Source organism: Molothrus aeneus, chromosome 3 (genome assembly GCF_037042795.1).
Source record: "Molothrus aeneus isolate 106 chromosome 3, BPBGC_Maene_1.0, whole genome shotgun sequence".
Classification (NCBI taxonomy): Eukaryota; Metazoa; Chordata; class Aves; order Passeriformes; family Icteridae; genus Molothrus; species Molothrus aeneus.
This window is the reverse complement of record NC_089648.1, coordinates 90,587,583-90,615,232: the sequence shown is the minus strand read 5'-3', so window position 1 is coordinate 90,615,232 and position 27,650 is coordinate 90,587,583. Positions and strand designations below refer to the sequence as shown.

General features: G+C 37.8%; 1 protein-coding gene across 1 annotated transcript in view; it reads right to left on the bottom strand.

Moving 5' to 3' along the window:
* The window catches only part of UBE3D (ubiquitin protein ligase E3D), a 78,066-nt gene that overhangs the window by 6,965 nt on the left and 43,451 nt on the right, over positions 1 to 27,650 (bottom strand). The window contains exon 9 of the mRNA XM_066545894.1: positions 25,156 to 25,294. Within this exon, the coding sequence (XP_066401991.1) occupies positions 25,156 to 25,294 (139 nt within the window). The remainder of the gene's footprint in view (positions 1 to 25,155; positions 25,295 to 27,650) is intronic.

Genomic DNA, 27,650 nt, shown 5'->3' with positions numbered 1-27,650 from the left:
CAGGCTCTCGTGATAATAGTTGAACCTTGGGTCACTCAGTGCCTGTTTCTCCTATGGCATGGAGGTCAGGTAAGCAGGATTGGCTGCTCTAATATCCCCTCCACAGCCCATCAATGGCAGCCACTTCACACAGCACGTCAACGTTTCCCAACATGCTTTAAATGCCATGCAGTGAGAAGTCTGGTTTTGAGTATGCACCAGAACATGAAAAAGTGTTTCATCTAATTACCCTTCCTTTACATTTTTGGTCTAAGAAAACCAAGGGAACATCAGCCTGTGTTCAAAGCACCATAACTTCATATCACTGGGTTGGTATGTCTTAAGTATTTTACTATAGAAACAAAAACTTTTGAAAAAAAATGTCTCTAGAAGAATACAAGTCCCTTGAAAAGCTCACTAAAACAATACTACAGATTGACAGAACAGATACAGTTGTACAAGCCAAGCTCAAAATATTTAATGAAATAACAAAACTAATGTGTAGGGTCAATCTAAAAAGTGTTCAAGACTATCACTATCATGCTCAAGTTTCAAAGAAACTAAAATACATCTGGCATACTCTCTCAGACAAACACAGCAGCACTGTGCTGCAAGACTATGTCATGAAGGCAATAATGAGGCACAGATTGTGGAACCATGCTATCCCAGCAAACTAAAACCCTGCAAATTGGGTTGAAGAACAAAAGGATGTGGAATGGTGGCTTTGCAGTCTGACCCACTAACCCCGACAGGGCTCAGGTTTGGGTAGGGAGGAGGGGGCATTCTGTGAAGGACTCTACCTCACTCACTCCACAGGATGTTGAGGTCATTCTTTAGCAGACATCTGCAGGGAATTTCACATCTCAATGAGTATGTGCTTCAAACAGCTTTAAGGTCTCACAAGAAACATAATTTTGGTCAGTGCAATGCTACCACAGAAGCAGAGGAACAGAGGTGGCAATGAAAGCCGGGAAGAACCTGGCTTCAGCAGGCCTATCATCTGAAGAGTGAAATTCCCCAGAACTCCCAGAAGGCTGGGGAAAGGTAAGTCCTCCACTGTACAATGTGAAAGGCACTGTACATCTCTGGGCTTTCCAGTCTTCAATGCAGGAAGAAATGGTTAGAACACCACTCAGATAAATCACTTCTGTCCAAGCTGGAGAAAATGTGAAATACACCCAAAACAACCAAGCAGAAAGAGAATTAGATTACTTTCATTCAGTTTCTAGTAGAATTAATTTCAACAAAAGCAAGGGTTTCCTCCTTTAAATATGATTTCTCAATCTGATAATGTACCTCCAGGATTTAAGAAATAAACCCATCTATAAATCAGCATGCATTCTTTCAACCTAATCCTTCCTAAAGTATTAATTTCTTATAATAATGAAGCTGATTTGAAATGTGACAGAGATAAATTACAAAAAGCAAGAGATTCCTCTTAAGAGTACCAGGCTGTGCATGTGTACTGCAAGCTATCACTTTGCTATTGTTAACAGTTGTGTGATGAAACTTGCCAAAGCTTTAGAGAGAAAACCACTGGCAGTTGCAAAAACAGTAGAAAATAAATCTCTCCATGTTTTTAGCTGATAGGAAGACAAGCAATTCTTTAACATTTTAGATCAAGTAGTTCTTCGTGTGAAAAAAGGAAAAGTTTTTTTGAGTTTGTTTTATTTCAGGATAAGATGGCTATTAATCTTTTTGTTTCTTTATATCTAGGAGCCACAAAACTTCATGGCTTTATTTTGTTTCCTGCCAACTCTTCCTCATTAGCCTGTACTATTTTTATTTCCATGGCAGATGTTATTTCTTGAGGTGCCCATCATTAAGACAGGCACAGAAATAGCAGTATTATTTAACTTTGCTAGTCTTACACACACTTTCTTGAATGCAAACCATAACAGAGTGTGTAATTGGGTACTAATGTTACATTGCAATTACTGATACAAAGCAAACTGAGCTAAAAAACCCCATGGAATTTGGGATTTTCTTAGTCAACACCAGATGAAGTTTGGTTTTTACTGTAGTAGTCACCACACTCCAAACTTAAAACTAATCATGCAGTCAGAGCAGCACATGTTTCTGCATCAAGTGGTTTTAAACTGCTGCAGAAAAACGTTTGTTTAAGCACATATATTCATGGCAGTTGTGAAACACAGGTTAACCTATAACAAACAAGGCACTGCAAGCTGCTGTGTCAATTAACTGCATGCTAGCTGTATCCTAAAGGTAGAGATGTGAAGAAATTAATGCCTGACAGCCCAAATTTAAACATATGATGCAGTTTCTAAAAACTTGCTGAAAGGTGTGTCATGAGGCTTAACTGGAGGAGGGTGGGTCAGCCACCCCTGCACTCCAGTGGGCCATTCCACACTCACAGGCTGCTGTCACAGCAGGACTTGCTCCTGCATGATTCCCTGAAAGCCATGTCACTCTGAGCCTTGGCTCTGTTTTTGCAGCTCTCATGCCACTAGATTTCTCTGTACTCTTGGGAATGTGTTTCAACTGATCAGAATCAATAATATACGCTGTATCTTCCCCAGAAAGGGAAAGAACTGACACACTGGTGCTGCTGTGGCATTCAGCAGCTGCATTTTTTATAGTATTTCTGCATTGAAGATGAGGATGAAAAAAGCCCTGAACAAGGCACTATGAACAGTCTGCTGTCTTATAAAATAAAGGGCTAAACAGAGAAATATATGGATTTATTTTGAGGACCATGAAGCAAGTGAATTGTACCTAATCCAGAGAGAATAAATAGGGTGAGCTAAGTGGCCACATAACCTCTCTTAAACAGTGAATCTCCTGTCTCAAAATTAAGCTGATAAAGTATGGTGCATGTCAGGTGTGTTTCACAGCACACAATGCACTTACATCTTTGATTAGATGCTGGCTTTCCCAGATGTGGGACGTTCTGGTCATTTGCATGGCTGTTGCTCTCAATTAGATGCTCTTAGGTGGTATTCTCTGCAACAAAATTTATGAAGCATCCTATCTCACCAAAATACCCTTGCACTCTATTTCAATGCTACTATGTCTTAAAGAGAGGAAAGTGCTAACATATGTGAAAGAGATGAACTGGTTTCAGGTCTTTATTACACTGTAACACAGCTGGATTCGAAGCTGGAAAATGTGTCTTTTCCTCTCCTTTTAGACATGAAATACTGTAGCACACTCTAAAACAGAAAGGTGACTTTCAAGTGCTGCATCATACAAACCAGAAAAATGAATAATATATTCTTCTATTACCAGCTTCATTTTCCAGCTCAAATGATCCCCTCACCATAAACTAACATTTTCCCTATTACTCCCTCTTATTGAATCATTCCTCACAGTAACTCAAATTGTCTTTCTCCTATTTTTAACCACTACTCCTAATCAATCCTTCTCCTTTAAACACACACAACACACCTTTCATCAGGATTTACCTCCAACCTGCACAATGTCAGATATACTGCAGTAGAAGATAAAGTCTTGCTCACAGTTTCTCCAGGAAAAGATTACTACAGAAATAGTTATTTGTTTCCCAGCTGCAGCAGCAGGTAAAATCTAGAAGTCAGAATCCCCTTCAGGGCCTGGCTGGAGATGCCTTTCCTTGCTTATGTTTCTTGTCTTTTTTCTCCCCTCAACTTCCTTGCCCTTTATTTGAGTAAAACAGCAGGCTAAGCTTATTTCAGGTCTAGAAGAAGCATGGTGGAAAGATAAAGAGGAACTGAACAGGAAACCTAAGAAGAAAGGAGGAGAAAGCAGTATATCTTGCTACGAACTGAAGTGTAGGCAAGCATTTGCACTAAATAAAAGAGATACAATTGCGGTGCATTAACAAAGCTATCATGCAGGCATCAACCAAAGAAATTATTTGGCTCCTTAACTCCCAGTGTAAAAGTAATACAGTTATCTCCTGGATTCAACACTGGCAAGATGCCAGAGATATTAGATATTAATGTTGTAGGTCAATGCATCTTTGAACTTTAATTTAATGAAAATCGGTCTTTCTCTTTTTGTCCAAATTTAGGTCCCTGTTCAGAGTCTGTTTGAGGCCAATCATAAGACAACCTTCTCATCTCTTACACTGAAATGCCTTAGAAAACCCAATAGACAGGTAAAACTGACACAGGAAATTATAGAGCAGCACCAGAGGTCTCGTGCTCTGCCTTCAAACAGATTGTTAGGAAAAGATTTGTTAAATACTACTGTGGTAAGGTGCTTTACAAACAAAGAGGCCACAAGGAAACAAGCCAACTACTTTGGTTAATACTCTACTTGCTGATGGCTTGGAGGGTATAATTGCAGTTTAATTTTGCTTTTGTCTCTAAACTGTTACATTTTTTATCTAAAAAGAAAATCTACCAAACCCTGAAAGAAATAGTCTACCCTCTTTGTATCCTGCAATGTTTATAGTTAGTTATGTCATAGAAACCAGTACATAGGTGTCAACTGGGTTTCTAAGAGTCTCCCTCAGCAAATGCTACAGGAGCAGAGCACACTGTGATGCCATGCTGAAACTTCTGGGATATCTTGTCACATACTCAATGTTGCCACAGTGTCAGACATGGCCATCTCTTGTGTGCACACCCATTTCTCAACATACCAAACCCAAATGTTATGTGACATATGATTTGAAATACCAGTAAGATGTGAGGAGGGGGCAGAGGGAACATGACATAAAATGGGTGCATTAGAGAACAGAAATAAATTATATCTTTTATTGAGAGATTGGTTATATGCCCATATTTACACACAATCTTTATTTTTACATGCAATCTGAACCATAACTCTAAAGAAAACAGTAGAGGAGATTAAAGGAGAATGTGGCACTGTTATGTAACACTTTAAAACTAGATAGGTTGAACACATCTCTTCATTAGATTATCTTTTGAAAACTTCATGGAAAAAAAGCAAGTTCAGAAAATTAGCTGCTTAAATTCTCTCTTTGCTTCCTGGCAATTAAAACTGGAGTGAGAATAAATACCTCCCTGCATGAGGTATGAGGATTAATTTGTTTGTGTATATAAATGGGTATTTAAGTACCAACTACTATTTTATTTTTAACACTTTATTGGGACTACTGCATTCCTACCAGAGTTCAGCTTTTGGCAAGAGATTAAGACTGAGTTAAAACAGCAACAGGTGTTTGGAAGATGATATGGCTACAATAAGAGCACAAACCAAGAAGATGAAGGAAAAAAATTATATAAGGCATTCATTTGTATCCTGTGAAATAGAGAGACACACAGAAGAAAACAAAACCACAGTAATGAAGGAATATTCTGGAAAATATCTTCTCCTATTATGATTCATTCCCAGGGGAACAGAGTCTGAGCAGGGCTGTCCTTTGGTCCCAGGTCATCCCGTTCCTGTAAAATCTCATGATGCCTATTAAATGGCCAAGCATTCAGTAAACACGGCTTAATACTGGCTGGGTAATAAAACATTTACAAAGCCTCTAAAGGATGTTGGATTTTAAGGCCACTCTCAGTGAGATCTGAGCTCCTAAATTATATCAGGTATTTTTACAGTGTAAAAATTTTTGATTTCTGGTCTCTAAGATCCCTACAGCCATTACTAGGTCAAACTGATTTTTATTTCCAGGGATTGAGCACATTCTTTTGCCTGCTGCAACCAGAAAAAAAGCTGAAACCATCCATTTTAAGGCTCAAACTCATGAAAACATGTTTTTTGGTAAAAAGAACCATTATTGACCTTGAAGCTTCATAAGAAAATACAGTATTTACCATTTTCAGAATATTTTTCCTGTAGCATTAAGATAATTGAAGAGAAAAGCTTTCAAGTAGTTTGTTTTTTTGAAAGCAGACTGTGCTCAAACATCAATCCTGCAATTTAAACCTCTTTTCATCAAGGTTTACTATTAATTCATACTAAAGTAAAAGTAAATAAAGTGAAGATTTTTAAAAGCAAAGATCTGTGGGGAAGTAGGTGTTGAAAGATGTATGAGGTTTGTTACTACTATGTTTATTGCCACATTCTTGTGAGAGTAGGACATGGTGTACAAAATAAATAAAATTTAACTATGGAGATACCAGGAAGACTCTCCATGGGCAGCATGAGCTCTCAGCTCTGGGAACTCTCAGCATGATTGAACCTCAAAAGTCAAAAGTTTGACTGAGAACATCATAAGAAATTAAAATGGTTGTCTAAACTATATTCAAGTCCCTTATGTCTTTCATTATGAAAAAGCGTGCCTGTAGAACAACTGAGAGAAGGAATGTAGTAATGTAATTTCTGCATGCTAGATGTTTATTTTCCTGGTATTATATGATTCTTGCATTTTAAGAAGGTTTAATGCAATTAACTTTGACTTCAGTATATTTAAATTGCATCCTTTCTTAGTATTTCTTGTCAGTAGTCACCCATGAGAGAGAAGTTTAAATTAGCAAGAGAGTAAGAAAGATCTTAAAACAAGTTATGACAGAGAATTCTCTTTGAAAACAATACTGAAAAAACAATTTTGACCAGAGACAAACGTCCTCATCCTCTTGATTCTAATGATTTCCTCAACAATAACATGGTTATTCCAAAGTTGAACTTTGAATCAATGTGGATCTTTGATTCTGTACACACATTGGAACACCTCTATTGTCCAAGGGAGACAATTATTCATGTGGTGAAGTGCTTATAGGAGTCAAATCTAGACTCATAAATAGCTTCTGGATTCCTGCCTCTGATAGGCACCAGACAATTTTAAATACTTACTCTCTATCAGGACAGATTTGGAAAATTTTGATGAATGCATCAATTAATGACAACTGAAAGTTAATTTGCTTTCCAAAAGGAAGGGCTGTACAAGGAACCAGGGGGATCTTAAGACAGATGTTGACCCATTGATGATCCATAATGTTATCTGCAATAACAGGACTAAATTTGATGAAATACAAGAATTCCATGAAGTCCCAGATATAAACCAGACCAATTACTGTGAGTCTATGAAGTAAAAACTGCTCACAGAAGCTAGGATAAACATCTGATAGCACAGAATTCAGACCAAAACCCTTTCTGAACCAATCTCTTCATTAGATTCCTATCCCAGCATATCAGAAGAGCAGCAACAGTGGGAAATGCAAGTTAACACTCTAAAGCAGAGGTCAGACTGACCCCACTCACTGGCACAGCAACTTCCACTGCAGGGACAGGACTGACCTTTTGCAACAATGACCTGTTGCATACTGTAGCATCACTGGAAGTTCTGAATCTCAGAAGCCTGATACTGTTCTTCTCAATTAACCATGACTATTCAAAAACAGGAATAAACCCCACATATAGGCATTTAATTATTCAAACACTCATCCCAAGCACAGCCTTTTTTTGAAGAATCCAGGATATGGCTGCAATAAAAGCACAAACCAACAAGATGAAGGAAAAAAAAATATATAAGGCATTCACTTTCACCAAATGAAATATCAAAGATTATACATGGACCCCAGCAGCCTTCACTAATGTATTTCACCAGAAAGTATACATTTCTTTGGTGGAAGGTTAAGCAATAACCAAATGCTCTTGCAAACTTCCTCCCCACTGTGTTGGCACATCTGCATAGTCACTGGATAATGCCAAAGAGGCAGAAGGAAGTGACAAGGTTACATGCACAAGAGCTGGGGGAGATGGAAAGGCTACCTTAGATAGATAGGTTGCTGCTGAATAGAGAATTACCACCCTCAATACCACAGCAATTGGAGCTGATGTACAGATCATTAAAATAGTCAAAATAAAGGTATAGGCAGAGTCATGTGAATGGACATGGTATTAAAACATCTGCAAATACACTCTGAAAGCAGCGGGTTCCATAGGCAGCTTTTCACCATATTCAGCTTTATACAGAGAAGTCACATGAGGAAGCAGGATACAGAAGGCAGCTTTCCATATCATCATATCATATTCTGTTACTTCCTGAAGTTATTTTCATGCCTGATTTATCATGGAAAATACAGGTAAATGATTCCATATGTCTTCTCTGACCTCCAAGTGATCCTGCCTAGAAGCCCCAGACCTTTGCTCTCCCCCTAGATCTCTGTTACTTCTGAATTGTGAGGAAGAGTTCACATCCTTAAAGATGTGAAATGTGACAAAAATTAGGCAAACATTCAGGAAAACCTCAGGCATTTACACACATTTAAACACAACCACCAAACCAATCTCCCAAGAAAACCTTCAGAGAACTGGATTTAAAAAGTAGAGTGCAGGTACATCTATTGAACAGTGGACCCGCTCCTCTTCCATTGCTCTTATTTACTCATTTCATTTCTAATAAAAACATATCAGCTCTGAAACTGAGGAATGTGTATGCATCTACTACCACAGCATATGCTTGCACTGTGACAGAATCAAAGGATTAACAAGACAGAAATTCCTGTGAGCATTACCTATCTCCCTTTATAACCATTGCATGGAGCTCATAAACAAACTGTTTCCCCCCATACTCACTTTCTGCAGCCTCCCTTTTTTGTCCACTTTTGCCACACATTGATTGAAATTTGAAATAATCTGTTTGGATCGTGCTTTTAATTTTTCAGCCAAGTGCTATGCACAGCTTTTATCTGTAAAAGTAACAGATTGCCCAAAGACACACACAATGAATGAGTCATGGAAAGAGTAAGGATTTCCTGGCTCTTAATCCAATCCTCAGACAAGGCCTCTCATGTTTCCAATTTTCAGGAGCCAGCAGGTGGGGAGAACAGAAGACAAAAGAAAAAAAAGATGGGAGGGAGTCTTTCTTAGGTAAGCAAAATAGTCAACCAGAAAAAAATCTGCACAAGCTCTTCTCAGTTCCAGATAACTGATGTACGAGTAATCACAGAATCTGCTGAAGAGCTTATATTTGATTAAAAAAAATGCAATGGATAGAACAGAGGAAATATATCAATCAGCAGAAAAAAGACACCAAAAAATTCTTAAAGCAGAAAGAAAAGAACAAGTTTGCTCAATAAGCCTGGAAAGAGAAGAGAAAGGAACTTACTTCCTTTCAGGGCAAAGGGATTTGGAAGCTTGCTCCCAAATAGGAGTGTAGGTAGCAGCATTAGCATATGCCCACCACAGAACTGTGAAATAATCTGGGGGTTGTGAACATGGAATTAGGTGACATAAACCAGTTCTCACCTGAATACACTCCAGAAACACTGTGTGTTACTCTGGTCTATTTAACTTAGGAAGCTGATTCCCCTCAAGACCAACTATAATTAGCAAAAGATGAGGAAGATGCAAGAGACAAATACAGAGTTGATGTATCAGCATTCCCAAAATAACTAATATCCATCCTAATAATGCCACCTACTCCAAAACACTATGCAACTGTTTACAAGACCCATTATGTCACAAAAGAACAGGAAAATAATATTTCATCCCCATAAAGTAGGCCACCCATCACATTCTGAAAAGGGATCCAAGCAAAAAAAACAACAGATTATGATACAAGTTGTACTCATTTATCACTGCAAAGCACAGCTCACACATGGGCTTCTTTGACAGCACCCTGGATAACTGGCTGAAATAAAACCCATTTCAAAAATAAAATATCTGTTAAAACACTGGTGCCAGACAAAGACATTAACTGCACACATGTATGGGGTACGTAGGGGTTGCTGGTCTCATTGGGTTGGGATAATGCAATTATTTAGAGACTACCATCAAACCAATATTCACTCCTGACCTATCCATCACTGCAGAGATCTAGAGCAACATCTAACAGGTGCAATCAACCCTACACCTCAGAAATTGAATGGCTTCTTTGGGTCCCCAGTTAAACAGCTGACTGCAACAACAGCCACCACCATGGACAGCAAACCATGTCAGCAGAGGGTGAGAAGCGAGTGAGCCAGGAGGCAGCTCCTTCCAGGTTCTCAGAGACACACAAGGAGTGAGTAGCACAGCATTAGCCTGCACGGTGCCTGAGGCCCTGCTGACAAAAGACACTAAAAGGCTGAGCTACTCAATGTCCTTTTTGCCTCAATCTTTGCTGATCATCAGCCTGCAAGAATCCCAGGCCCCTGAGACCAGCAGGGAAGACTCACCCTTCATGAAGGAGGACCAGGTAACAGAACATAGTGCACATACATCTGCATCAGGAAAAGTGCTGCTAGCAAGTTGAGGGAACTCATCCTTCACCCAAATCAGCACTGGGAAGGTCACATCTAAACTGGTGAGTCCAGGTCTGGGCTCCCCAGTACAAGAAAGATATGGACTTAATGAAGTGAGGAAAAGGCTAAGAACAGGCTAAGAAGAGACCATGAGGATGACTAAGATATTGGAGTGTCTATCCTATGAGGAGAGGCTGAGAGCTGGGACTGCTCAGCCTGGACAAGAGAAGGTCCAGGGGGATCATATCAATGTGTAAAAATACCTGATGGGAGGGAGTAAAGATGAGAGAGCCAGACTCTTCCCAGTACTGCCTACTGACAGGACAAGAGGCAATAAGCACAAATAAAAGAGCATGGAATTCCTTCTGAACACTTTGACTGCAAGAGGGTAGAACACTGGCACAGGCTGCCCAGGGAGGCTGTGGAATCTTCATCCTTGAAGGTATTTAAAACCCAACTGAGCGTGGTCCTGGGTAACCTGCTCTAGTTGTCTGTGCTTTAGCAGGGGGATATCAGGAGATCATGTCCAACCTCAATGACTCTGTGACTCTAAATGTATTTCTGTTGCATGCATTTTTAAGTGAACCAGCTAACTAACAAAGTTTAGTAGTTCTAAGGCATCCTTGAACACAAATGGTTCAAATGTTTTGTAAAACTTACAAACTGGATTTTGTCTACTCTGGTCTTTTTGGGGGGTTTAGTCAGTGCAAATTTCACATTCCCTCTTAATTTTGCTGCCTAAGCTTCTTTTTATAAATGAATCTCCTTCATTCATTTGAAAGATACTTTAGTCAAATATGGACAGAAAATGCTTCTGAATTAAACCTTATCTTGCAGTTTTGGTTGCCTTCTCTTCTCCCCTTCTCCTTTGCAACCTCTTTATATCACAATATAGTATGAATCTGTCCTTCAGCTTATGGCTCCATGTAGTACGTATTATTCTCTTCAAGCTTCTTTTCCTCCCCCTTCTTTTTCTTTGTCTGTTTCTCCACTGGATACTTTCCAGTTTCAGAGGAAAATAACAATTAGCTTTTATTAGTATGAGACCATTTCTTGTACTGATAAAAATCTTATTATGCAAAACAAAGCTAGAACAATTTCTTTAACAATGACATTTTCATGTTCATTTTTAACTTCTTTTTAGAAAACATTAATGACCTTCAAGAAGAATCAATTTTCCAGATTCTTTCTTCCAATTCTTTTTCTTATTTTTTTAATCCAATTTTACCATCAAGGATAAATATGTATGAACAAAGTATACACTGGAGTCATATCTCCCTGGAGGCATCACTTTGGATTATTGAAGTATAATTATTACAGCACATTGGCCTGCTCTAAGACTTCTAAAATACTGTTTAAAACATCTTCCTTAGGGCAAGGCCACTAAAAAAATATGCTGCTGAACCATAATTGCCTGCATTATAAAAAAAATTTAGCATTTCCCCAAGTTCAGTGAATGAAAAATAGCATAAATTAGTAGAAATGTAGAAAGATGATTATCAAGAACACGTTAGAAATGTTCCAAAGCTGAGGATCACAGCATGACCTTAAGGTTTGAAAGAAATAACCTGAAGTTCTTCAAAATTTTACTAGCTTTATAAGATAAACACTAAGAACTACCAAAGATCAACACCAGACACTTAACATTTCTGCATGAAAACCTTTAACAAAACTGTAGTGAGTAGAAAAAATAAAAATGAAAAATTGTTTGCCTCAAACTTCTAAAACAATAATTCTCCTAGACTTCTCACTAAATCCCTTGCTGCTTGACACACAACACGAACAGATATTTTTTATTCACTTTGAACATCTGCCACATCATTTCACTCACTTTGTATCCTGAACTTAAGCATCTTATACAAAATTCTATTGTACTGCATATACAACTAAAAACAACTCTCAAAAGGGACTTTGATCCTCAAAATCTTAAATTGCCTTACTAAGCCAAATTAAATGAGCATGGTTGCTTCCATGTGCAAGGGTTACTTTTATAACGTGACTGACCCTCCCTACCTTTACTGATTTAAAAGAATGAACTGTCCCTTAGCTTGCTTTTAAAAATAGAGGCTTGTAATCTTTAAATCTCAGGGATCTTTCCAAAAACCTAATTTTTTTCACATTACACATTTTTTATGCACAGTCACAGATACATGTCCACTGTGCATTACACAAAGTCCAACTATAGGAAAAAAATGTTTTGCACTTTTCCCTATCTTCTATCTCTGGCTAATCTTCGTTTTCCCAAATTAAAAAAACCAAATAAAGCCTGTTTAGAAAACAGAAAGACTGAAAAACAGAAGGAAAGAAAAGCACAGACCTTGAACACCAGGAGTAAAATTAAATTAGTTAACTGCTAGAAGCATGAAGCATTAATGAAATAGAAATAGAGAATTTTTCCCTTATGAGGAACATTTATTCAGTGTTAATTAAATTCTTTTATTCAAAATCTATACTTACCCAAGTGTAAAAATATTATATCATATCAATAACTGCAGAGTGTAAGCAAGTACTACATTACAAGCATCTTTTCCCCATCTAGTGGAGTGAGGCCTTTAAATCATTTATACTGATTGAAGTCTTCAAATAAAGGACAAAAAAAAACCCAACAGAGAACCCTCTGCATGAACCAGCAGCCACAGCTATTAATTCGCTTGTCTAACAAATAGCTATCGGAGATTAGCTTCAAGCATTTGCTTGCAAAGTTCACATGCAATAGTGTTAATGAGGAACTTTCAGAGTCTGCAATAATTATTTCCCTACAATATATCCAGCTGGCTGGTTTATTCATTTGCAGGCCAGTTCTGCACCACTGAAGCCAAAGAGAGTTTTGATATTAACTTCAAAAGGTTCAGGTCCTTGCCTACAATGTTGAGCTATCACCACAAACGCTTCAGGTGAATTTCTGTAATACCACACAAACTAATTAAATGCAAAGCTGCCACCACTGAAGGACCACCACTAGAATTTTTAAGCTTACAAGATGAGGAAAAGGCTCTAAAGTCTTCAATTGGACACCCCAAATGATTGCCTAACTTTAAAAACCACTCAGTATTTGTTCATTTGAATGGTTAAAAACCACTCAGTATTTGTTCATTTGAATGAGAACTCAAGGTAATCCAAAGTCCTGGCAATTTTTATTGGAATGGTGAAAACTGGACTGACAAGTCACTTCTGCATAAACAGAGTAGCATGTAAGATTAAGATAATAACTTTACATGAAATTCTTTTTCTGTGACTTGCATCTTCTTCAAGATGATTACCTTGTCGTAAAAAAATAGTATGGGGTTGTTTTGAGAATCATATTGGAATCATATTGAACATTTAATCATATTAAATATGTCATATTTATTCAGGCATTCAGTTGCTTTGTAAATTATCAGAATGTAGGCTGGGAAAGGAGTATAATCCAACAGTGACACTGCACTTTAGCAAGTATTAGTACTTTAACCAGTATCAGTATTGTTGTAAAAGAGTCCCTCTTGACTTCTTCATTGTTTTGTATTAGGAATGCATGCCCTGCCTTTGCAGGAAAGGCTTACATAAAATGATTAGCTATGAAGTGTCACCAGGGCTTTCTCCAGCTTCTGAGCTACACTTCAAAAATACATAAACATTGTCTCACTTCTGACAGTTCATTTTAACTAAGTTACAGAAGCACAATAATTTCCAGGTGGAATCAGAGCTCTGCTTCATCTAAATCTAGTGTTGTAGATACAACCTTGTTGAGCAGAGTCCTCAGAAGATGATCTAATTACCAGGCAAATGGGAGAATGGTCTCTCCCCAAACTCCTCACACAGGAGTGGCCTAAAAAATCTAGAATAAGATTCAGTAAGTCTAAATCAATCTTAGCATTGAGCAATATAGCTCAGACACATAAAAGCATACAGAACAGAATACAGTTAATTTTACAGACATTATTTAGTCACATTATACATCCTACCTTAAAATAGGAAAAGCAGTCACGTAAAGGAATATATCCTCAGGACAATCATGCAGAATAGACACTTCTGATTAATTTGACTAGTCATTAGCTACTGCTCCACAAAAATACAGCTGAAAATGTATTTCCTTTCTGTGCAAGCAGAGAAGGCAAACTGAAATATGATAGGAAGGCTTCTGTGTGTTCAGCAGACTTTTTTTTTTAAGTTTAGGAAGCACAATTGATTCTACTTTGCTACAAAGAAGGATATAAAGCCCTGTTGTTCCCCCCTCCCACACCTGAAAAGAGGAAAATACAATTAGGTAACAGTAAGCATTAAAAGTTAGTGTCTAAACAGGGAAAAAGTGCAAGAATTAAAGAGCTGTCTGCTCATAAATGGCACGGAAACAAAGCAAATTTGTATCTAATAAAAATGAGAAAGTAACATGGAAACTCATCAGCGCATAAAACTCAAAATGGTTAATAAATTGGGAAACAAGACAGAATTTAACTTCTGTAAATGTAGCAAATGATGAATGAAATAGACTTTGTATGAAAACATGAAATATAAAGTCAGCAGCAAGCTCTCTGGTGAGTTAAGAAAGAAATCTGTTAGCTAGTCATCCCCCATTACACAAAAATAGCCTTTTTTTAATTTGGTGGGACATATGAAAATAGCAAATATGTCAAAGACTGGAGCATCAACAGCAAGAAAACCTTTTATTTAAAACTGAATTATGCAGTTATCGATAAGAAGCAGAACAAGGGTCAGCAGTACCAGTAACAGGAAGTGAAAACATCTGAACAGTAAAGCATTCAGTCATTTTCAGGATAATATTTAGAAGTGCCATGCATTCTGGAAGAACTTGGAAGTGGACTGAGTAGTCAAAACAGTCAGTACAATTAAAATAACATCTTCACTTGTACAGATTTTCAGGCAAGATTCTTTTCCATGCAAGGTGCTTAATACTTTTTTTTCTTCTGTTTTGCATATAAAACTCAAGCTCAGTAAAAGCAACAGAAGAAATATAGCTCCCTGATCTGGTTTCATTTATCTACAGTGCCCTAGCTCACAAAAACAATGGAGACTAGGAAATGGTGTTTTAAAATAGTCTCTTTCTCTATACACCATGCTTTTATAGTTTACATTAGCTATATAGGAATACGTTTTTTTTTTTCTTTAGGAATAATATTTTTTTCTTTCTTTCCTTCCATAAGGCAGAATAACTTCCTATTTTACTTGTCAGGCTTCTGGGAGACAGATGAAGAAACTTTAACCAAAATGCCTGGCAAAAGTCCAAACAGCAATCACATTCTGCCCACCCAACACTCCCTGTGATCTCACTCTGCTACGGCATCTTCAGATTTCTGCAAGTTTTTCTACATATTCTTAAATGGTTGCCACATTTCACCTCAAGGCATGACAGCTTTCTATTGGATGCTAAACAGTCTCCTTATTTTAGTAGGTTGTGTTAATGCTTACACACCCTTTTGCCCTTCTCTTTCCTCCCACGGGAATATTCCAAATCTTATTTTAGCAGCTCTATAAAATGCATTGGCTGAGATACCTCCACACACTCCCATGTGTAAACCAGCTTCCTTCGTATCAAAAGCAGTGGAGCTATTACAAAGAAATATTCACAAAACTGATCTTTTCTATAGATCAAAGCAGCAAACAACTTAGAGAAGGAAATAATAAGGAAATAATCTTGTCCTTGTTTTGGCCAGTCACAATTGTGTTGGTGTGTATGTCAATGAGAACATCACCAGCCTAGTGAAAGGGTAGTTGGTCTATCTCATCTCTTACACTTCAGGTTTCTCCCTACCCCTGTACAAACAGTGTTCTGTCCTGTTCCCCATGCCATGCCCATTCTAGCTTTTCTAAATCCAAACAGAGTTTTTTTCTTTAAGAAGCAGAAGCTTTCAAGCAGGACCATTTGTCATCAGCCACCACCCCCAGAACAGACCTATGATTTAAGCACAAACATTTAGAGCGCACTACTCTCTACTGACATTGCAACAGAATGATGGACTTCTCCTTCTGAGGGAAGGCAAATTGTATGTTTCTCACTGGAGGCATTACTGACTTCTTCATCAAAAGATCCATTCCAGACTCATTTTCAACTGACAATAAAAAGAGGAGAACTTAACAGCCCTCTTCCTTTTTGTCCACCATGTACTTTATCATAGTCAAGTCACCGATTCAATTATTATGCTCTGGGTTTACAGCCTTCTGTTTATTTGTCCATTTGTCTCCTTGAAGACATTATTACTGTTTCCAGCTCTTGAACATGTAACACTCCTGAGCTGCTCTAAGTGCCTTGGCAAGCTGACCTGTCTGTTAATAAAATGCTAGGATTTATTGACAACCTCCCTCAGGATTCCTCAAAATCTTTTAATTTGTGATAACATCATATCTACTCCAGCCTATAGCTGAAATCTAAGAGAGTTGTATCCATCCGTTTTTAAAGCACTTTTAAACCTACTAAGAATCATCCTTATAAATACATCTTTTATTCTACAGAGCTCTCTGGACTCCTCAAGAAGCTTCAAAGATTCTATCCACACTCTTAATGGAAATGAACAATGTTGTAGCTTTCCCTAACAACACACATTCACAAAACACACAGCATAACAACATGAACTCCTAAGGAAAATCTCCTTTATAGAACCATTGTTATCCAATGACTCAGTATTATTTTTAAAGCAAAAGAGCTCTTTGTAGCTGATAATGTGATTTCTGTGCATTTTTAGCTACAATATTGACACTTGCACCTCACATAAATCAAGCTATTAATTGCAATCTGGGTAGAGCTAAGATTATCTCAGAGATGCCAAGGTTTTGGAGGCAAGCAGCCTTATACAAACCACGTTGAACATGTATTGCAGTATTTGGTTGCACACAGGTCTAAATATATCTTTTCAGCAGAGCTTGTTTCTCAGTCATAAACAGCCTCAATTAATAAATAGGAATGGATGGTCTAGTAGTATATCAGACCTCCCATAAGACTTCTTTATGTATATATTCAGGTACATAAAACATGGGTATTTGTCTTTTCCACAGTGTGGTGCCTATTGATAAAGACAAACTCTCAATTTCTGCTTAATTGTGCATTACCTACACAACTACTCAATCATTAGGACATAACAACTACACTTTTAGATTTCAGACTTGGAAAAATCAGAATGTTCACAGTAGATGAAAACTGGAAAAATTAGTTCTGCCTTCACCCCTTTCAAGCAGTTTATTCACAGGCTATACCAGACCATCTAAACAGGATCCCTGCAACTAATAGTACATTCACATCTAAATGGTAAATGCCTGTATTGGTTTTGCATAGCAAGGTTTTGGTAGCTGGAGGCTTCAGGGGTGGCTTCTGTGAGAAGCTGCCAGAACTTCCCCATGTCTGACACAGCCAATGCAAGCTGGCTCCAGGATGGACCCACAGCTGGTCAAGGCCGAGCCCATCAGTGATGGTGGCTGTGCCTCTGGGATAACAGCCTTGAGAAGGGGGAAAAATCCTGCTCAACAATCTGGGAGAGAGGAGTGAGCCTATGTGGGAGGAACAGTCTTCAGACACCAAGGTCAGTGAAGGAGGAGGAGAGGAGGTGCTCCAGGTACTGGAGCAGAGGTTCCCCTGCAGCCTGTGGAGGAACCTGTGCCAGAGCAGGTGGATGCTTTCAGGATACAGTGACCCTGTGGGAAGCCTGTGCTGGAGCAGGCTCCTGGAAGGACTTGTGAATAGAGAAGCCCACACTGGAGCAGGTTTCCTGGCAGGGCTTGTCACCTCATGGAAGGGATCCATACTGGAGCAGGGGAAATGTGTGTGAGTCCTCCGCCTGAGAAGGAAGGAGCAGCAGAGACAATGTGTGATGAAGTCACCATGGCCCACATTCTCGACATCCTTGCACTGCTAGGAGGGGCTGTCAAAGAATTGAGAAATTATTCAACCTGAAAAGGGAGGACTTGGGGGTAAACATTTTCAAGATTTTGTTTTACTTCTCTGTATTTATCCTACTCTGATTTGATTGTTAGTAAATTCAATTAATTTCCCCAAGTCAAATCTGTTTTGGCCATGACAGTAGCTGGTGAGTGATTTCCTCCCATCCTTTCATTCACCCAGGAGCTGTTCATTGCAGTTTCCTGTCCAGCTAAGGAGAGGAGTGATAAAGCAGCTTTGGTGGGCAACCAGGGTCAAACCCCCATGATGACATATCTGAGCATCTTTTCTAAGAAAACTGCTTTGAACTGTATTACTACATGTTTATGCAACAGGTGGTTTTTGCTATATTCTAGGCAAAGGGAATTGCAGAAATTAATTTCTTTCAAAAGATCTTCCCTCTCAAGCAGCAGGAAACCATACTTCCAGAGCAGGCACTTGCCTGCATCTACATGTTCACTGCTTCTTACTTGGAGCACACGGGTTTTTTTGTAATTTAATCTCCTTCTGTTTATGGTAAGTGCAGGTTCACTCTCTCTTAATTTCCTCTTTACTGGAGAACTGCCTTGGAAGAAAAGAACAATTTACCCTTTCCGAGAAACTGATTACAAATTTTGAATCTTGGTTTAGAGCCACTGCTGTCAAGGTTCTGATTTTCCACCACTGAGCACTGAAAGAATCACAAAATCTTGTGCTTCCACAAGTAAGCCTGGCTTGCATTTTTCCTATTCATAGCTTCAGTTTAGGTTTGCACATGATTGATTTCATTCTGTTTCAGACCAATATAAATGGGCAGCTCCTTCCCATTAGAGGAAATGTAGCCACACCACATATTAGATAGGGGAAATAATACCTTCCCATTAGCATGACCAAAGCAGCTACAGATATCACAAAACCATAGCCTAGAAATGTGAGCCTGTGCTGCAGATATGGATGAGACATATAGGGACACATAAGGACACATGGACATTTTTCAATAAGGTCCTGCATATACAGAACTGAACAGTTCTTAGCCAGGAGACATTATGCTTTAATAAACTGCATGCAGAATAGTATGAAACATTTTTGGTACAGTTTCAACAAGAAGGTAAAAATACTAATTATAGTTCAACTAAAAAATTGGTCCCTTTGAGATTGAGGTTAACAACAAACAAAAGGGATAGTCTCAACACATACACCTGAATGCTCCAGAGATACTTTTAAAAGACAGCTTACAGTGAGCACCAAGTAAGATAACCTGAGTGACATTATATAAATCAACTTAATATGGAATCATTAAGCAGCAGACAAAATAATAATTTCTTAATTGAACATAGAAATTTCTATAATTCTGCAAAGAAGTATTCAGACTTGTCATTGAAACACTAACTTGCTTAATATCATTTGCTCTTGGCAGGATTTATTCATAATTTTATATTTTATTTTGTTCATAGAATTTAAGAATTTTTTCCCTAATTATTCTGCAGTGTTTCAATAGATTTAGTATGGCTCTTATTAAATGCAAAAAACATGAAAAAACTCCTAAATATATACATTATAAGTTCTTTTATTTAAAAGTTGCTGAATTATTTGTATGCATGTTTTACAAAACTACGTCTGCTTTCAAATATAAGAATTAGGTACTTCTTTCCTGTTTAAAATAAATAATTTGAAATTAAACTTAAAAACTTACACATAATAATCACAAATAAAACAGAAAAAAGTCCATTCTGTGTCATCCTGGAAACCTATCTGCGTTAGTCAAAACTACAAAAAGCATATAGCAGGCACTTTTATAGTAACCTGCAAAAATCAAAACATCATTATTTTGGGTAAAATCTGAGTAGCCAAAAGAGACTGGCATTAAATATTCAGCGTTTGTTCAGCATAGTTTACATTATATAGAGTTGGTCTGCTAAGGAAAACAAACATGACTGTATTTAAACAGATTACAATGTATTTGCAGTGGTTGCTTCATAATATTGTCAGTGTTAATGCAAAAGTTTCAGAGACATAGGCAAGCTTGAGAGAAATATTTTTTAAAAATTTGTACTGTGACTAGGAACTCATCATTTGCCTGTGAAATACTATAGAATATACATATTCAGGCCTCTACTTCATTTTGTGGGAGATTTGCACTAAGCAAGTAATAGCCTGTGATTTAAAAAAATGTTTAAAGGGATAATAAGACATTTTACTGCATAAATTCACTTATTTACTATTCCTTTCTGGCATAGTTTAATAAAAGACACAATATTTTGAAAGCCATTTCTTCACTCCTAATATTTTCTTTGATTGTATTTTTATCCTTTTTTGCTGCTGTTTGACAGTGCTCCAAAGGAGAGGAATCCAGCTTAAAAGAATACGTGCATCTTCTCTAGCTGCAAATGCCCAGAACAAATGGAAAAGCTGAACGGATTTTTGTAAATTTTACTCAGCTGTTAGCTTCAAAAAGGATTGTCAAAAGACACAGGTGCATCTGTTATCTTCAGCTAACTTCTTGCAATAAATAATTTTGAAATTGCTTTTCATATATATAGTGACATATAAAACATAAAAGTATCTATATTTAAAACCACCAAATATCAAGGGACACTTTAGTTAGGACCAAGCATAGACCTGAGAGACAGCAGTAATTTTATATTTTGTTTTCCATGACCCTTTTGATACTCATACACTAGAGCTACTAAACTATAATGAATACTGTATTTATTCATTCTTATCTTTTCTGAGCAACTGATATTCTGTATTTCTAAACAATCTTGCCATTAGCAAGTTTTCTGCACTGTATTAAGAGACTAAATGACAGAGAATTAACAGGCTGTTCTATGAGAAACCTTGGGTTTTCCTTCATTTTTGAAAGCAAAGTAAATGCAAATGAGTTTTTCCTTCAGAGATGCCACTAGGGATTCTTACTGCAATGGTAGAATAAACAGTTTTTTGGTTTTTCTTAAACAGTGGCTTCACTTCTCTTAACCAAAGCAGACACTGTGCTGAAAGCTGGATGCAGCTCCAAAAACTATCAAGAGCTATTTGAAACAAAATTTTTAAGCAGCTCAGCAGTTCTTAATCACAATCTTCCTTCAATTTCAGGCAACCATAAAAGTAAAAATAAAACCATGATCTGTTTAATTCTGAAAACTGTTGTTTACAGTCTGTGGCCTTATGAATAGTGCCTTGATAGGGCAAGTAAAATGTCTGGTTTCTCACAACAAGAGCAGTAAGAGAAAATGTGCTCAACAGCCCCATATATCATCATAAGAATTCAATATCCAGGACATTTTCTGTTCACTGTGCTTGAGTTCAGAGAAAGACGAGATAAGGTTAGAAAAACACAGCAGAGATTACTTGTCACTTTAAAGCATCTCCCTGTGTTAACTGTTCTGTGCTGTAGGCTCTGAAATACCAACACAGCCTCTGAGACTGTGCTCAGAAGCAGCAGCTAAGCAGGGCTGTGATAAAGTGCATGATAACTCAAGTGGGTGCTAGCTACAAGTGTTTGCAAGTATTAAGAATAATACTCAAAGTAAAGCCCAAGCATTCCTAAAGCAAAGGGCTGACAGCTCAGGTGGGTGGATAGCCATACAGATTGAGTGTGTAATAAGGTAACACAGCTTTCCGTGCAGAGTAATGGAGCTGAAGAGAAAGCGGCAAAACAGCGCTCAGAGCAAAAGCAAACGAAAAAAATGAATCTTTTCTAGCAGCAAACTCCTCTCTCCTTTCTTACTGCTTTTCTCATTGCTCCAGGGTAAGTATCAAGTGCCTCAGTCAATCCTATTACCTTGATCTGAGACATCCTTAGTATGAGGGATTACAAGCCTGGGAAGGTACAAGTCAGGGCTGAAAAACCATCTTCTCCAGTAAACCCAGGAGCTGCCATCAACCAGCAAGAAACAGTCCTTCAGAGTTTACAGGCTCAAGCTTCCTAAGATTTAACTCTCTACAGCCCACCAGAAAAATATCACTGCAATTGTTCAGGTGAAATGAGAGATGAGCCAAAGACAACCTAGTATCTAGGCTCAACAGTTGGGGAAACTCATAAGCTGGCTCTAGTGAGCACCTTAAACTCAGCAGAGCTATGTAGCACAGTCTGCTGCTGCACTTCTCTCCCAGGCTCCTTGAGCAACATAAATCACACTGAAAGATCTTTACGGGGTCAAAACTGAATTGAAAAGTGATTTCAAATATTATGTTACTAAGCAGTAGCACACCAATGGAAAATAAAATGTAATTTATGTCTCAGCACTGATACAGAGTCTGCTAAGCTAGTCCCAGAGAGTACTTCCAGAGCACAAGGCAGAACAGAGTTTATTACAGATTATTAGCAACTAAGCAGATTTCCTTTGTGTGCTTTTTACAGCCTAAGCATCACCCAATGCAGATGCATACCAACTAAAATTTTGGCTTGTCAACACTGCAGTACTGTAATATAATTGGGAGAGGGGGTAAATACATTCTCAAAAAACATGAGTGTCAATGAGATAATTTTTGGTTACCTAATTAAAAAACCTGGATTTTTAAAAGCTCCTGCAACAGGGTATTGGGAGTTAAACTCTAACTTTTAGATCATTACATTAGAGCTGCCTGTTAGATACATTTCCAAATACTGTATGAAAACATAAAGAAAAGCACCAGTAGAAAGCAGTGGTCCATTTAACTCCTCACCATGTGTCCAACTGTGGAAACACATATAAAAGAAAGGAGAAAACTCTGGCACTTTCTGGGGTTGTTTTCCCCTTCTAATTCCTCCTGCATTCAGTTGCAGGACCCTGGCCCCTGCTGAACAAGACAGCCACTGTTCCACTGTGTAGATAACAGGGAACTCTGCAATTATTTTCAGTTCAAATACAAGTTTCATTGTAATATAGAATTAAAATGTTTTACATTTTTCTAGACAACTGCCAGATTAAGGTCTACCACAAAATAAAGCATAGCTAGTTTTGTCATTTTGCCATTATTCCATTAAGATACATGAAATATCAGTTTTCAATTAGTGCCCTTTTATTATTCCCTTTTTGGCTCACAATCTTCACTATTTTGGATGCAGCATGATCTTATGCCCAGGCAACAGCACAATTTAGTTTCATTATTCAAGCTCTCTTCAGATCTTGCCAGCTTTTTCCAAGAAAAATACAAAAAACTAGGATCTGTAATTCTAGTATTCGCTGAACACGAAGAAGCAAGCCAGAAAAAAATCCCCAAAATTATAAGGCTGGCAAACCATTATAAAGCATCAGGGAAAAGCCTGGGCAAACTTTGTTTCTGCTTCATGGATTCACTGACTGAGATCCAAACAAGGTTTATAAAGATAAAAATAAATAAAACAATATTTTACTGGACAGTGTTTGCCCTCTAGGGCAAACATTTGGTGATATTGACTGTCTGCCAAGGAGAGTGACAGTTGGAGTCACAGAATTTTATCAAAAAAGCCATTTTCCTTTCCTCCCACTTGGCAAAATAGAACATTATCTTAGCAGAGCAGGTTTCTAACTTGGGCTTTTCAAAAACTGCAAAGTGTGTTGCTGTCAAAGACAGGACATGATCACATTGCCAACTTTGGCACACAGGCAGGACAACCACGATCTGTGCAGGCCAGTAAATGAACTCAGCCCAGTACTGTTTGCTTTCATCTGTTCCACAGAAATCTGGGGTTGAAAGGCCATGGTCAGGGGGTCTCCAGGGGATGCATGATGTCCCACCCCATGGCTGACATAACCCTATGCTTCCAGAACCTGTACCATGCGCCCCTGTTGGGCAATGGTTTCTTTACAGAGGTAGCCTCACAAAGCTAAAATTACCCAGGAGCAACTGAGCACAATCATCCAGAGTCAGCCAAGGAAAAAAAGAAAAGTTTGATGTTTTGTGTACTCCGAGGTAAAAACACCAGCTGACAGACATCTATCACTTCCTGTCTCTACCCCATACACAAATCAAAGGGAATCCCAAATACACAACATGGGACTGAGTATGCACAGAAACAATACAGGACACACAGCCTCGGCATACAGGAAGAGACTCCCATTTAACCTGTCAGGGGTAAAGCAGGGGAGACTTTACCACAGACTGCTGGTAATGTAAGAACAGGAATACATCCTCTTGGATTAGACAACAAAAATGTTCACTTCTTAATAGGAAACATGGACTACTCAGCTGCATGGATTACTACTGCTGGCCAATCCTTAAGATTTATAATTATTGCAATCTATTGGCATGCAGGAAATTCTTCCATTTTATGGCCTCTAAATGTACAACCCAGTAACAATTCTGACTTTGTGTATTAAAATAACATTGAAGCAATCAGTGGCTGTTGCTGTACCCAAGTGATCACCATGTACAGATTCTCTATTTCCAAGCACACAAGATGCAAAGTGAGAAACAATGCAGGTACCTATTTCCTAAAACTGGAGTTTTCAGCAGCTGTACATCAGTGTAACTCTCTTAAAGTCAATGACTTGATTTTGTTTTACAACCATTTTTTTGTTTCAAAATCTACAAAAAGACTACTTTTCAGTAAACATAGCACAGGAATACTAATTAGAGGTGCCTTAAGTACAAACAGGAAATACAGACAAATAGAGGCTACCTGATTTCATGTTACAAACTGTTAAGAACATTCAGTCCCACTAAGATGATGACTCTTTCATAGCTGCCAGAAAAAACACAGACTCAGCATACTTCCTGCTCAACAGCTGGTTACTAAAGATTTGCATCAATACTCAACCTACAGACTATGTTACTAACTACAGGGGAAGACAGAAGCATCATAAAAAGGCTGAGTTGCTATGTCATATTATCATGAATTCAGTTGTCTCTGCTGCATTTGTAAAAATCATACTCTCCAACCACATTACAAAAGAAATAAAACCCACAATTTAACATGCCTGCAACAATGTTTCCTTTGGAAAATTTCTGTGACTGCTGAGAACTTCCAAAGTAACACACAGAAGAATGTTTTCATGACTGGAAATCTTTATTTTGTTGCTGAGGATTTTTTTAAGCCTGAAAGATTTTTTTATAATTATTCTAGCTACTGTAGCCTAAATTTGATGAAATTTCTTTAAATTTCATCACTTTAAACTGTAACGAATTGATTAAAAATCCAGTGGAATTTTCCACCTTGTTCTACATTTTAATATAACGGAGAGTCATACAACTGCAGAAGACACACCTTCTGAAAGGGTTTATGGCCCCCAGGTACCTCTCTTTTTCCAAAAGTAACACATTTCTACTGAAATAGAAGCTGTTCCCTACCTGAAAAGAGTTCATGCATCGAAGTGAAGGTGGCAGAGATGCGGTACTCAGACCCAGTATCAACAATAATTCCAAACATGTTTCTGATGGAAACTTTAAAGGATGAACTCCCATATCATCTTCCCATGCATCAGCAAGCCTATAAGGTTAAAAAAAAGCTTCTTCATTTTCTTAAAATACATCTAAACCATGAGTTTCAATTAAGTATTAAAATGTGTCATATCACTGTGATAAATTTCTCTTCATGTTTTCCCTGTAAAAGTCAAAGATCAGTGTGTTTTACCAGAAAAACACGGTTTATTTAGATAAAGTGCCTTACCCATACCACCAATATCTTTCAAAAATATACATAATGTGAAAGGAAAACTTAGCCTATTTTAGAAAAATTAACTTGTGTTTCTAATTCAGTTTCATTACTTCTGAACAAAATTTCATCTGTGACTTGTAATTTCCCATTATACAATGAGTTTACACATAGAGTATTCTTTGCAGTACTTTAATATATATATTAATATATAATTATATAATGCTTCCACTTTTTATTTTGTTTCTAGAAAGATTCCATTCAATTTTTGAAGACAGGAGGTCAGGCATGATTTTCAACTTACTAACAGTCTATACAAAGCAAAAATCAATCCCAGTTCACCTTATACAGATTTTTTTATTTGGATGTAGTAAAAGAGTTAAGATTTCTAGAGTCACTCATAAAAATAACATTTCAGAAGCATATTCCTGTAAACTGTTCCCACTATCACATGGTAAAGAACAAGATTAGTTCAAAAAGATTTACTCAAAACACAAGATCATTCTGCTTCCTATAGTGCAGGCTTATTTCTTCCATAATACACAAACTGACAGACTGATCAGTCATCCAGTTACTTTAATAACTTTGGGTAGGTAATATCAGATACTTGTGGGTAAGATGAATGCCATTTATTCTCAGCATACCTGAGTGCATTGCTTTAGAAGACAATGCTTGCTACCCTTCCCTGTCCAAGACTTCAAAATTTCAATAAACAATCTTAGCATCGGCTTTCACTTTTAAATTCCTCCAGCTCTTCTGACTGAACCACTGCCTGTGAACATAACAGCTTATTTTAATGTACTTTCTAGAAATAGCTGCATTTTTTAGACACTTGGGGCCCCAGCATTCAGCATGGTGAAAACTGAGCAAATACTCTCTTCACAGTATCTGTGTCATCCTGAATGGTTCTCATTCTCTCAGGCCTCCCAAATCAAATGACTCACTGTAAAGTCTTGCTTCTTACACACAGGCTTGCTTCATACACTTTTTATACACAGCACCTTCTTAGTTCTTCTAGAAGATGTCCTACTTAGTGTAATTTACACATCTTTCTTCAAAGAGTGGGTGTACTTTCACTTTCTTACCTCCATTTGACTGAAATCAGCCACTTAAATTTCAACTCTTTGCTTTTTTTTCTAATATTTACATCTTTTTCTCTTTCCTAATTTATCTATGCATATATAAGAATCCAACTCTGCTTTGATACACAGAAGCAAGACCTATAATGCACAGAATGCCAGAGGGGCTTTCATCTCTCTAAAAGAAGTGTTTTCTCTCTTTTTTTCTTTGTCCCCACAATAAAAGACAAAGAGAATCATATCACATCTAGATTACCAGATATATAATTTCTTTTCTCAAACCTCACCAGAATGAGTCATCTTGACAAAAGAAGATCTAAGTTTTACATGGTAAGGAGAAGGAGGAAGGCACCCCCTGGCTCTTCTAATGGCAGTGCATTACTTAAGATTTCCAACTTATCTGAGACCATACCAAAGAGCAGAGGGCAAAACCTCCCACACATTAACAACCTTTATAATATGTACTATCTCACCGGAAATTTATACTGTGACACATGGATCTGGAAAAGTTGTTAAAGCTACTACAAAAAACCCCAACTGACCAGTAGGACAGGAAGGTGAGATATTTAGAAGAGACTCTGGAGTATTCTCATTATTGGAAGGTACAAACTTCCAGTTAAGTCACAAATACTACGTCAGTGTTGAATGGAAACAGGATTATTTTATAAGACTAAAGACTGCACAAGTGGCCAAGCCCAGAAAAGGCAGCCCTGAGTGGTTCAGAGTTCCAGGTTGGATGGGGCTCTGAGCAACCTGATCTACTGGAAGGTGTCCCTCCCCACAGCAAGAGGACAGCAACTAGAAGATCCATAAGGTCCCTTCTAACCCAAACCATTCTGTGTTTCTATTAATGTTCTAGAATGAACACTTAAAGCTAGATGATGAGCCCTAAGTACTCAGGAACCAAGGAGTCTTGTTAACTGTAATCCAGAATGGAGCTTTACATTTCCTTATTCCTTGGTAATTTCATTTCCATACATAATTAGAAACTTAACTTTGTATGCTCCTTACTCATTCTTTTCTCTACATGTTCTACAGTCTGGTGATGCAGGAAAATTTAGGTGAAGCTAGCAAAATAGGGGCTCTCTTTTTCAGAAATCAGCAAGTCTAAA